At 36.5% G+C, this 13,351-nt stretch overlaps 1 protein-coding gene across 3 annotated transcripts; it reads right to left on the reverse strand.

The window, feature by feature from the left end:
* Window positions 1–5,814: 5,814 nt before the first annotated feature.
* ppp1r8a (protein phosphatase 1, regulatory subunit 8a) lies at window positions 5,815–10,005 on the reverse strand. 3 transcript variants are annotated; one of them, XM_059555370.1, is made up of 7 exons: window positions 9,909–10,005; window positions 9,366–9,426; window positions 8,360–8,513; window positions 8,068–8,285; window positions 7,833–7,977; window positions 7,160–7,224; window positions 5,815–6,374 (listed from the first exon to the last, which is right to left on the reverse strand). In XM_059555370.1, exons 1-7 carry the CDS (start codon window positions 9,989–9,991, stop codon window positions 6,015–6,017), a joined length of 1,086 nt encoding a protein of 361 aa, XP_059411353.1. In that variant the 5' UTR covers window positions 9,992–10,005; the 3' UTR covers window positions 5,815–6,014. The 3 variants fall into 3 exon arrangements, with proteins under 3 accessions (XP_059411353.1, XP_059411354.1, XP_059411355.1); XM_059555371.1 differs by having other exon boundaries at window positions 8,360–8,541; window positions 9,909–9,963; XM_059555372.1 differs by having other exon boundaries at window positions 8,360–8,537; window positions 9,909–9,953.
* Window positions 10,006–13,351: the final 3,346 nt, after the last annotated feature.

Genomic DNA, 13,351 nt, shown 5'->3' on the forward strand with positions numbered 1-13,351 from the left:
TCAAGTAAAAATGTTCTCATGACATTTGCACAGTTACAGCTCATGTAGCCTATAGCCTAACCACAAAGTCTATACTTCACCATAATGATAAACTCAAAAATCAACATAAACACTTTTAAATGTCAAAAATAACTAAACAACAAACTTTAATGTGTCTTTCCCTTTACCAAAACACATTAAACAGCACTTAATTTCAACATTTATTCTCCTATGCAAATCATGCTGGGAACTAGAAATCCACTGCCAAGTTTTTAATTTTTCTGAGTGTGAGACTGTTGACGGTTGTTAGCATTGTAAAGAGGGGCCAATCCTCTACAGTGGGAGTATTAAAAACTTTCTGATGCCACAGACCCCAGATTTTATGATCACTTTAAAAGGAAGCCTAAAATATACAGGCTGCTAGATATTTTCACATGCAATGTCTCATTAATACACTGTAAAACTTTCCACCTACTTCAGCTTAGGTTTAGATTGCTGCCTTGGATTTTAAAGTGTATGATCGAATTATTTTATATAAATTATATTAAAGTGATATTTAGTTATAACACTTTTTTTCAAGGTGTCCTTGTTAAATGAGTTACATGTACTTACTATTATAATGACAACCGATAACTCATAATTACATGCAAGTAACCCTGAGACAAACCCAATATGCTAAGTACATGTAGTTAATTAATATTACTCAGTACTTAAATGTATAATTACACTGTAACAAGGACACCTTAAAATGTGTGTAAGTGTAACCTAGATTTACAGTTTTTTTTAAAACTCACAAAAAAAAAGATAAAAAAAAAGAACCTGCTTAAATTAATTTGATTAGTTAAATTAATGAAAAAAACACATATGTTGACGTGACTTTTACAGTGAGAAATAAAAGGTGAGATATTTTCTAAAGATAGCATTATTACAAATATAACTAATTATATTGTTACTATAGTGATTCCCAGTGCAGTCATTAAAATATTATTTGGAAGTGTTTACATTGTATTAAGTTGACAGCATATCTGTTTTCTACCCACTATTTATACCCACTAAAGAGGAGACATTTTTAACACAGCACAATCGCATGCAATGTGTGTTAGTTTGGAGGCTAATTCATTTGAAACCGAATATAATTTTAGACCTTCTTTCATAAGATATCACTGGCTTGTAAAATGAAATCAGGTTGTTTTTATTTCAGCTATTCCAGTTGCTTCAGCTTTACAAAAACAAAGGTTATACTGTTATTGCAAACTGGTACTTGTTACAATCGTATTTTAACTTATTGTCAGAATCACTAATAATAAACACACTGGTTTGTAGCACAAATTATTTTACAGTTTACTGATCTTAGTTAACCATAGTTATGTTGTGACACAAAGAATACAGTTTCCAGGTCCGAGCCTCTGCTTGCTTCAACTGAGAAAATTAGACAGCGTAGTACTGAGTACTGTTTATTCATACCACACATCTAAACTAAACACCTCAGTACTCCTGGACACCAATATTTTAACAATTAATAAAAGATGAATGACTGTCTGGCCATCTGAGATTTTGCTGTGGAGATCATGATTTTTCTGTAGAATTTGAGCACACTGTGTGTGTATATTAGCACAGTTTGTTGTTTGCTTTTGGCATTTGATAGAGCATTTGGACCCAGAAATGGTAACGTGTGACTTAGGCGATAGCATCTAATGAGTATAAAGTCTTGGAAAAAACTCCTGCATTTAAAAAAAAAAAAAAAAGTAAAGTATTGTTAGTGATATCATAGAGACATGTTCACGTTTTTTTTTTTTGAACAACAATTTTTATTTTCAGACACTGTCATACAGGTTAAGACAAATAATAAAGGTAAATTAATAAAAACTAAAATATATAATAAATAATACATAAATGCACATAAATGTACAATTAAATTAAAATTAAACACATTTAGCAGTCGCTTTTATCCGACTTACAGTGCATTCAGGCTAACATTTTTTACCCAACGTGTTCCCTGGGAATCGAACCCATAACCATGAGCCACAGGAACACTAAAGATAACTTTTTTAGCTTTTTATTTTTATTTTATTTTTATTGATTTAGTTCACTTTTATTTATTTATTTGTTTGTTTGTTTGTTTTAAAATATACTGTATTAAACATATTTATACAATATTTAAACTTTTTACAGACCCACAAATACATTACCCCCCCCCCCCCTCTTTCTTTTGCAAGGTTTCTCAGTTCACGATGGAAGTGCAGGGGGTTATGAATTGATGAAAAGCTTGTAATTCATTAAAAAGTGCAAAATGTAAAATTAAAAACTTAACATTAAAAGTTAAATAATACAGAATACTTAAATAGATAGGCCTATCTGTGTACCTGCACGTCATGTGACCATTAGCCTATAACCATATCAGAGGATGGTAAACATACCAGTGTGTTGCTAAATTACTGAATTGTAACTACAAATCTCAAGGGGTTATAGTTTAGGTCTATGTGTAGGCTGTAGCCAACTCACTGAGAACACAAATATGTTAAACAAGATCCCACCCCAAAATGATGCTTTTGAAGTAAAACAAGATTTTTAAATAAAAAATAAAAGTTTTTTACATAATATACATGTGTTGTGTATACGTGTGTATTATATGTAATTCACAGTACAGCTGTATAGCCCACATTTCATCTTTTTAGCTGTATCTTCCCCACCTGTCAGAACTGGAAGTGGACTCAACTTTAACATCAATCTGTTCCTGTTTTATTCTCATGAAATGAAAAGAAAAAAAAAGAAGAGAAAAAAAATCCTAGCCTGAATTATAGAGAGGGAAGAAACAGAGGGGAGTTCATAGGGTCGTATATCATTAAGCAATTGAGAAAGTTAATTAGGCAGCTCTGATAATTATTGCCATGGCAACCTGAGCGCGCTCATGCACATTTGATTAATGAGGTGCCATTATCCGCGCGCCAGTGAGACAGTGGCGTCATAGAGGAGCGCGCGAGACCCCTGCTGGGACACACAGACACTCGCTGAAACATGACAGGCCAGACGAGACCCGCAGCCACACTGAGACTGAACAACTGATGTGTTGTAGCATTGAAACACGTTCACTTTTTTCTTTTCTTTTCTTTATTATACTGAAGTTATATTTTAATGGATGTATTCATCTGGTCAAAACCTATCAAAGATCTTTCCATATGCAGTTCTTTCTCACATCTTGGCATGTGCTCATAGCATGCATCAGGGGTGTGTGTGAAGCCCATGAAGACAGCTCTGTCACACACTACCCTCTAGTGGACAGACCTCACGTCTTACTCTCTCTGTTTGGTTGTTGTTTTTAACTGTTCATCTCTCATAAATGTAATCGTGAAGAGCGTCGAGTCATTCAAAAACAAAATGACACAAGAGCGATACCCTAAATTGTGCTTGTTAAAGTGCTGGCACGTTTTGTAAGTGATCAGCTTCATGATTTTCAACAAGGTCAATAAATAAATACAAGTATTTAAGTACCTGCCACTGCTTTGTGGAAAAATAAATAAAAAATCCTAAAAATATTCTGGTCTTAGCTATTCTAACAGCCTGGCCTGCAGTTTTATTTAAATATGTATTATTATCATTTTTTATTTATTTTTCTCTAGCAGGGACCATTATCAAGCAGAACATCACAGACATGTTTGACTTTTCAACCACCCACAAATTCATATGCATTCATGATGGAGAAGTTTCATGCAACACACAAACAAAACAAAAAAAACATCAATCATGTTAAGGGCAAGGAATACTGTTTATTAGACAAATAATCCAATAATAATTCCTTTCATGTTTAGTCTTTCCGCCTGTGCTTTTCACTCACAAGTCCATCGCATTCAGATATAAAAAAAATATATACATATAAAAACATTAACACAACAGTTCACATTACAAGACGACAGATGACACAAATCATTGTCCTCTTTTCGTCAGTGTTTGCATTTCCCTCAATAAACCGACATACGCACAGCCACAGTATTCTCCAACCGTTCATAATGTCCTTTACACAATCTGCCTCATGGAAACCGAGACAGATTAAACAACCTGCTCCAACTTACAGATTCATTTCCTGAAACATTTGGTTTGGTTTGTACTTCAAATACGTAATACGAAAACGTCTTTTTAAAAACAAACTTACGTTAAAAGTACAGTTGAAAATTGTGTGGCCATTTTGACTAGCAAAGAAGCTCTCAGGCTTTCAAACAAAGCCAAATCTATGTATTAAATGCATGTTAATGTTAAAGTGCAGTGGTTGCTGCACACCATTCACTGCTGAAAACAACACGCTTGTGTGTTTATCCTGACTGAGAGCGCATTTATATCAGAAAACCTGTAAGACGAGGTGTCATGAACAGAAAAACTCATGAAACCAAACAATAACATATCCAGCTCATCATATGTAGCATGTAGAAAATGAAAGATTTCGGAACAATATTTTCATCTGTTGCCATTGTTACACTCAACCTGGTCTCATGGCAATTCGTATGCATTTTACAACTTAGCTCATTTGTATAAATTCATGACTTTTTTCTAATCCATACCTATTTTACAAGTTCCCCAATTCATATGAATTTGTAAGAATATCCTACCCATCACTGGGGTCTAGACAAATCGTACAAAATCATACGATTGAGTCGTGAGATAGTGATGGTCAATTGAAATAACAATGAAAAACACCTTTTCTATAGTTAAGTTCACAATCTGCGAAAACATTGTTGAAATGAGAGTTGTCTCTGTTAATGTCATTTATACCTGACCTGATTTGATAAACTAACAATGAACAGTATTTTTATTCACTAAACGTAGCAAAGATTTATAAATATTGTAACAAATATATAGCTCATTGTAAGTTAATATTAGCTAATGCATGAACTATCAGGGCATTTTTTATTTTTTTTGTTCCTTATGATTTTAGGGTAAAATAAACCAAATATTTATTTGCGATATCCACTCGCCCCACAGTTTATAGTGTTAGCTACAGCTTAAATATGTAACCCATGTGCAAAGCCTCAAACCGTAACAGACAGCGTTATGAATCTGAAGTAGTGCTGTCAAACTATTAATCGCATTTTGTTTACATATGTGTGTGTACTGTGTGCATCATGTATATATAAATACACACACACACACACACAGCATATATTTTGAAAGTATTTACATGTATATATACTCAATGATTTCATTTATTAAGAGAAAAAAGCTGTCCAAACCTGCCTGGTCTTACGTGAAAGATTAATTGTTAAATCATGAAAGAACTATGATTTACCACATTATTTTAGAAACAAATATTGGGCAAATATTCTCTGGACTGATGCGACAAAAGTTGAACTTTTTGGCAGGTGTGTCCTGTTACATCTGGCATAAAACCAACACAGCATTTCATTCAAAGAACATCAAAGCAACAGTCAAACATGTGGCTGAATTAAAACAATTCTGCGAAGAAGAGTTGGCCAAATTCCCCCCGCAGCGATGTGAAAGACTCATTGGCAGTTATCGCAAACGCTTGATTGCAGCTGTGGCTGCCAAGGGCGGCACAACCAGTTATTAGGTTTAGGGGGCAATTACTTTTTCACATAGGGCCAGGCAGGTTTGGACCTTTAAAAAAAAAAACTGAATTTTGTATTACTTGCATTATCTTTGTGTAATATTAAAATTAGTTTGATGATCTGAATCTTTTAAGTGTAATAAATATGCAAGAAAATAATTTAAAAAAAAACTTTTCACGGCACTATACAGTCATGTAATTTATATTATATATACATATAATTTAATATATTAAAAAAATGTTCTGAAATATATACATGCATATGTTTATATATATATATATATATATATATATATATACACACACAGTACCCACACATATTATGTAAACAATAACGTTCATTTTGGATTCGATTAATCGTTTGACCGCACTAATTTAAAGTATGTATCAGTAATGTTGCAAACAGGAAGTTTGGAACCAATAACTTCAAACGAACTCCAAGATGTAATCTTCAGATCTGTCACAGTGCATCTTTCCCGTGTCAAATCAGCAGGGAGGGGGTGGGCTTTTTGCCAGGCCACGCCTCCTTGGCGTACTTCTTCTTGCGCGGCTCGTTGAGTGTCTCGGCCGAGTAGGGTCCGGAAGCAGGAGTGGGGTTCAGCACAGCGGGTGGCTGCGCCGTCATGGGCGAGACGTCTACCTCCGGGGCTGGGTTGGGGAAGGCCAGGGGCGTCCCGCCCGTGATGGCAGACGAGCCGCCCTGTCCTGTGGCCTCGTGGCTGGCCTCGTGGCTGGCGGGAGGCAGGTCTCCGTAAAGCCCAGCGCTCAGTGGGAAGCTCTGTAACCGCCGCGCCACACTCTCCTCCAATCCCAGAGTACTGTGGCCTTCCAGCTTCTTCTTCTGTGGTGCAGAAGTTTCAAAAACTAAATGCATTTTACAACTCTAAACACATTCTTAACAATGCATATTACTATTAAAAGAATACGTTTTGATATATTTACGGTAGGAGATTTTCGAAATATCTTCATGGAACATGATCTTTGCTTAAAATCCTACTGATTTTTGGCATAAAAGAAAAAACTATAATTTTGACCCATTCAATGTTTTGGGGCTTTTGCTACAAATATACCCCAGAGACTCAGGACTGCTTTTGTGCTCCAGAGTCACCATTCATCTCGACAATGTCAGAAAACTTTGATAGACAGGTATGCGATGTATTACAATCAACCAAAAATTATTCAGCTGTTAAATGTAAGAACACAAATAGATTATACCAATTTAGGTCAACCAATTACCATGCAATGATTAATTTTGTTCGGTCTGTGATGTAAAAAGGTCACATTAGCAATTAAAGAAGAAACATGGTGAGGTCAAAGTGTTTACTTTATTTTTCTATCCTCACTTAGATCAATGAACTATAGTGTCCTCCATCCACTAGTGAAAAAAAACATTCTGGTGTCTGAACAATTTTTGGTTTGACTGTAGGAGTACATCTAAGTTCCTTTACATTCAGATGCCGAGGAAGCCTTTTAGAAGCCATTACCACCACATTATACAATTTCCTGTTCGCAAGCACTGCAACAAACAACTTAAAGTGCATTGAGAGAATGGCTGTTCTGAAATCCATTCCAATCACGCCGACACGCTAAAACAAGCAGCAGACAAGAGCAGGCCGATGATCGCACCTTAATAGGAACCAGAGCCGTCTGCACCATGTTTCTGAAGCGTCCCACAGACGGGTCCACGTCCTCTGTGAGTCAAAACACAAAGAAAGAACGAGAGAAGAGAGTGTGTGAAGACCGAGTCGTTCCAGACAAACAGAAAACAGCGAGAGTGGAGGATTAACACTTAGTAAGACTTTATTAATGTCTCATCTGCTCACCACAGCCTCATTTATATGATTCAAAATGCAGTAAAAAACTGTATAATATTATTGATTCTTATATTAACTGTTTTCTATGTGACTATGTGTTAAAATATAATTTATTTCATTGATCAAAGCTGTATTTTCAGCATCATTCCTCCAGTCCTCAGTGTCACAAAATCCTTCAGAGATCAGTTTAATATACGGATTTGCTGCTCGAGAAACATTTCTGATTATTAACAATGATGACAACAGCTTCATATTTTTGGTGGAACCTGTGATGTATTTTATTTTTCAGGATTCTGTGATGAATAGAAAGTACAGCATTTATTTGAAAGAGAAATATTATGTAACATTATAAATGTCTTTATTAATGCATCCTTGCTGAATAAAAGAATTCATTTATTTTGAAAACCATCTTACCGAGTCCAAACTTTATATAATATATATATATATATATATATACACACTGTATATATTGATCTTGTGAGCACCTGGGTTGATGATCTCCTCTTCTTCACTGAAGGAAACTCGCGAGCTCCTCCTCTTCCTCTTGGGTCTCTGGATCTCCAGGTTTCCCTCTTCAATGGTGAGCGTAGAAATGCGTTTGTTATGAGCCGTGTTGAACTCTGTCAGGTTCTGGAAGAAACCAGACATACGCCTATGAAACTCTTGAGCGAGCTATATTTCTAATAAAATGTTAGAGGCTTTAAATCGGCAGGCGCACACCTCGAGCTCGGTCTCTTCCTCTGGCAGTCCCAGCAGCCCCTTCAGTTCCTCGTCCTCCAGCCCTTTACTGTCTCCGGTGCTGGAGCTGCTCTGCGTCTGTGGTTTCTCTCTCAGCGTGTAGACGCGTGTGGACGCTCCGAACGACATGGTGGAGTCGATCGGCACCTGCTGAGGTTTGTGCGGCTCGAGGCGGATTCTGCCCAGAAATGTGCCGTGGGCTAGACAAGGACAAATGGAGATGAGATGGGAACGCTTCTGTACAGACCGTGCTGTGGCAGAGCTCTGCACTCACTGCTGCTGAGGTCGATGAGGAACACTCTCTTGAGGTGTCTGTGGTAGACCAGCGCCGCGTGCACCCGCGAGCACGACTGGTGGTCTATGGTGAAGTCACAGAGGTCAGGGTTCCTCCCAAACAGATAGAACTTCTTCTCATCGATGATCAGCTTCTGCAGCAGACAGCGCCAGGCTCACTGACTGACTGACACATATCATACTGATCCATATCTACTGATCTGACGGGGCTGATGATCAGCAATCATTCAGAGAGGTTTACAACTGATAGTACAGCCAATTACAAAGGCAGCTGTACTTAGTTCACCCAAAAATGTTATCGTATCATCATTTATTCACCCTCAAGTCATTACAAAGCCAACTGATTAACTTTATTCTGTAGAACACTAATAAATACATAAATACACACACACACATACATGTATTGAAAAATGCTGGAAAACAACACATGGTGCACATGGTAAAAAATGTGTGTATATATATACATTTTTTTCTCTCTAAATATCTTCTTTTATGGTTCACAGCAGAAGAAAAAAAAAGTCTTTTTTCATTCCCTTTAAGAAGGCATTTAACCCATTTTCCACACATTTTAAACAATGAATTATCGTGACCCTTCCAATATTTATTAATTTTTTAATTATAACGACTGTATGTACAATTTCTTTTTTTTTTTTTTGGTGATTGAATATTGTAGAGCTGATCATAAATGTTTCAAGATAACACTCAAATTTAACTCTTACACAAATATTATTAATGCATTTCTTTCTAGAACTATTACAGGTCTAGGAAATAACACAATTAGTTATTAAATATTTATATTTTCCTGTTCTTGATGGAACCTCCTTTATTTTCCACCTCTTATAGTCCCAGAATACTATATCTATCTATCTATCTATCTATCTATCTATCTATCTATCTATCATGTAATGTATAATGTATAAAGGTGAACCAGGTCCACCAGGTCAAAGTTCAGGAATCATCATCATACTTATTTAACACTGTCTTACCTCTATTAATTTGTCTCCTTTAACCACGTCCAGATGGAGTCCAGGTGGAGGTTTTCCTGCCCTGAGATTAGATTAAATTAAATGAATAAGAAATGTGACAAAATTCATTCAGTCACCCTTCAGTCTCCTAAACCTTTCATATTTGCAGTGCAATTTTCTATATACTCCATGCACAGATTTGTGCACTTATTTGAAAGATTGACTAGAAATGCATATAGATGTTAATTAGTCTATAATTAGTTGATTAGTCTGCATGTTTTATGAAACCTATTACTCCATTCAACACTAAACACAGGAATCGGTAAAGCATCGCTTTATCACATGCCAAAATGTATCTAGGGCTATAATATACATCAGGCATCCAAGGGAATAATAATAAAGTCAGGTTATTAATGCAGGCATGCAGAGTGGACTATCTGCTGTGTGTGTTGAGTTACTGTCCACGCTTCAGACAGGACTGAGCTGCACTGATTTGATCCATGCACGCGCATGCAGGGCTTTTATTTTAACTGCGATAATGATGCACTTAATTTCTCATCTCACCATGACGGGCAGTCGAAGACAGCTGTGTCTGTGCTTGCATTCGCCGCCATTTTGCCCAGTCGCGCGGAATACTGGGTAAACATTAACACATCTCGCTGAGGATTGTGGGACTTGTAGTTCGCTCGTTTGACACCTAATGCAGCTTATATGGACTTGGTTTCTGATTCGATTATTATTACCATGTCTGCTTATTTCGTTTTAAAAACAATGTCCTATACCAAGATTACATTTTTATATATGCAGTAACAGTATTATAATATGATCTGTAAGAAATGGGTCTCAACCTTAAACAACCTATTAACTTACCTCTGTGTCTGCAGTCTTTCAATTCCATTAAACACATTTCCAAGCATTAAAGAAATAGTTCACCCACAAAAAAAGAAAAAAAATCCTTTTGTTCTGCAACTAGAGCCTAATATCTTCATTTATCTTCTTGTGAGTTCATAGGTTTGGAATTTGCATTAAATTTGCATTTTTGGGTGAACTATCCCTTTAAGATGCTCAATCTACCTATACAATAGAGGTTTTATAGCCAACGATAAAGGTGAAAACTGTTGGCCCTCTTCACCAAAATGGAATTGCCATTATGCATCTTCTTACCGGATAGTGGCAACAATTACAGAAGTTTGAATTTGTTTAGAATTATACATAACGATAATCTCTTTCTAAACCTTTGCATGAATGTATGTGGTAGAATGCATTACATAAACAGAGAATTGATCAAAACACTTAATATTACAAACGGCAAAATTTAACCCAAATATAAGAATCCATATTAATATTATTTACAATGGAAGAGGAACATGGTTTTATCTGTGATACTGCATTTTGAAATATTCATTAATGCATAACACCGTGTCTTCACTGTATTTATGGCTCTATAAACAGACTATAACTTCTGTTCTCAATGGCAAAAAGCTAACAGCAGACCTTCCACTTTAGAAACACTTGGTAGACAGAGAATTAAAACACAGTCATTTCTCAATAAATCAATACTCCAATAAAACATGATTCAAGTAAAAGTTTTATTAATAAAGCCAACCCCAACAATAAATTACACATTCACTTAGAAGATCCCCGCTCATGAAATTCTGTTTCTCTCAAAATACTTCACAAGCACACAAAGGGTCTGAGGAAAAAAGAAATGAAAGTGAAATAAAAGCACTTTTCAAGTCACAGTGCATCACCAGCATTCAGGTCAGGAATCTGGGAGCACGGCACTCAGTGCTTCTTTCAAACCAGATCTTCTTTGTTACAAAATTCAAATACAGTTGTGCTCCCAGTTTGAACACACATAAGACCTTTCATATCAGTATATGAGCAGACACAGAGAAAGAGCACAGAAGAACACACAGAAGGGCTGTAATCACTCACAACAGCAGCCCAGCGATCATCCGAACCATCAGAAGGCGTTCATCTACAGTATGTACAGAAGAGCAAAGATGCTTGCGGAGACTAACATCTTTTATTAGTCAGGAAGGGAAAACTCAAGTCAAGTTCAAGTAGATACATCTCATAAAACACATGTGAGTTGTTCGATTTTAAGTCTGTTCACATTGCAAGATAAAGCGGTTCTGCTCAAATCAGGTTGTTGTTCTGGTTTCTATCAGATACTATCTTCACTGTTTTCTTGGGACGTCATATTCAATTATTTTATGAAATTGCACATCCGTTTAAAAGTGTGGGGTCAGTACATGTATTTTTTTTTTTTTCAGCAATGATGCAGTAAACAAAAGTGACTTAATACAAATAAAATAACAGCTGTTATGAATGTCCGATCAGTTGCCACAGAAGCAGCACAGATGTTTCTGGAGCAGCCAATCAGAGTGATTTCTGAAGGGTCATGTGACACTGAAGACTGGAGGAATGATGCTGGACACTCAGCTGAAATGTAATAACAGCTCTCAAATATATTATTAAATTGTAATGATTTCTCAATATTAACTTTTTACTGTATTTTTGACTTTCTGACCCCAAACTTTTGAACGGAAGTACATGTGAAATATGAAATGTTGTACTTCCAATCATAAATCTACACATTTTCACACCTTTTGCTATGACACAACGTCCAAAAGGTATTTGGACACCTAAGTCACATAAAAAAAAAAACAATTCTGAATGTCTTTGCATTTCATATGTATGCATGTGTGTGTGTGTGTGTGTGTGTGTGTTGTTTTCAAACGACTGTTTGTGATTAATCACATCCAAATGTAAAAAAAAAAAAAATTTTTACATGTGTGTATTTATGTATACATGTGTATTATATAAATACATGAACATATTTTCTAAATATAGACTGTGTGAGTGTATTTATATATACATAAATACAGTAAACACTACACAGCACACATTTTTGGATGCGATTAATCGTTTGACAGCATGTATACACACACACACACACACACACACACACACGTATACATTTTCCCCTTTAATACAATAATATAAACACATAAGGTGTGACTTGTTTCAGACTCAATGGGAGTTTTGCCATTCACACTCATCCAAAAACAGAATCGGTCTCAAATCAGGTTTGGGACGCGTGCAACGGTGATGTGAACGTAGCTTTTCTCGCCACAATGATTCCATCGGGCCACGGTCTTACACTCCAATGACATTCACCTGTCTGTCGGCTTCACATGGCTGGGAGGACACACAGACCCCATCCATGAAGTTCTCATATTAATACTGACAAACAGCGACACTTGATAAAGAATCATCTCTAACCAACACCGGCAAATGTAGCTCTGTCCTTTGAGAACTTCAGGAAACACACGGCCCAATCAAGTGCTCGTAGGGGCAATAGGATTTAAAAGTAAGGTATAAATTATGTTAATCTAAAAGGAAATTAAGATTAAACAATATTTGGGCGATTAGGAAGTAGTGGCTGTTTGAACACAATCCTTTTATCCTTTATTCTTGCGATAATGTGGATTATAGCATAATACCACAGCTGGAAGAGAAGCTTCCACAAAAGGGGGGAAAAAATCTTTGAGACGGATGAACTTGGAATTAAATTTTGCTGGTTCTGGCATTTACAGCATGCCCCACTTGACAAGGTGGAAAAAAAGTATGGATACACACAGCATTAAATATGAATGCCTTCTCTTGTCACTTAGGAAAAAGACGTGTCCTGTGTTTAAAGGGACAGAGGTACTGCTGCCACGAGGGCTCAAGTCTGAAGTGCTTGTGAAATCGTACAAAACGTTGACCTGAATGGCAGTTTCTGTCCCGGAGAATGCTTTCTTCGCCTAATTCCTCGGGAGTGTAACAGGCTTAGCGTTAGTCTGTCGAGAGAGCGTGGCGGAAGGGATTACCGGTAAGATTCGGCACAAAAGTGACACAGTGAAGTGGAGATCAAATTCAGCTCGCTGGTATCGTGTGTCAGAGACGTGAGAGCCCCGACTCACAGAGGCTTACGGTTGTGTGTGTGTGTGTGTTAG

This window comes from Carassius carassius, chromosome 8 (genome assembly GCF_963082965.1).
Source record: "Carassius carassius chromosome 8, fCarCar2.1, whole genome shotgun sequence".
Classification (NCBI taxonomy): domain Eukaryota; kingdom Metazoa; phylum Chordata; class Actinopteri; order Cypriniformes; family Cyprinidae; genus Carassius; species Carassius carassius.

Excerpts from the sequence above, each read along its gene's own strand:
- ppp1r8a (XM_059555370.1), bottom strand. The coding sequence starts at position 9,991 with ATGTTTACCCAGTATTCCGCGCGACTGGGCAAAATGGCGGCGAATGCA. Across the intron at positions 7,225-7,832 it reads AGAGGAGATCATCAACCCAG|AGGACGTGGACCCGTCTGTG; the intron begins GTGCTCACAAGA and ends TTTGACTCACAG. Across the intron at positions 6,375-7,159 it reads CGGCTCTGGTTCCTATTAAG|AAGAAGAAGCTGGAAGGCCA; the intron begins GTGCGATCATCG and ends TCTGCACCACAG.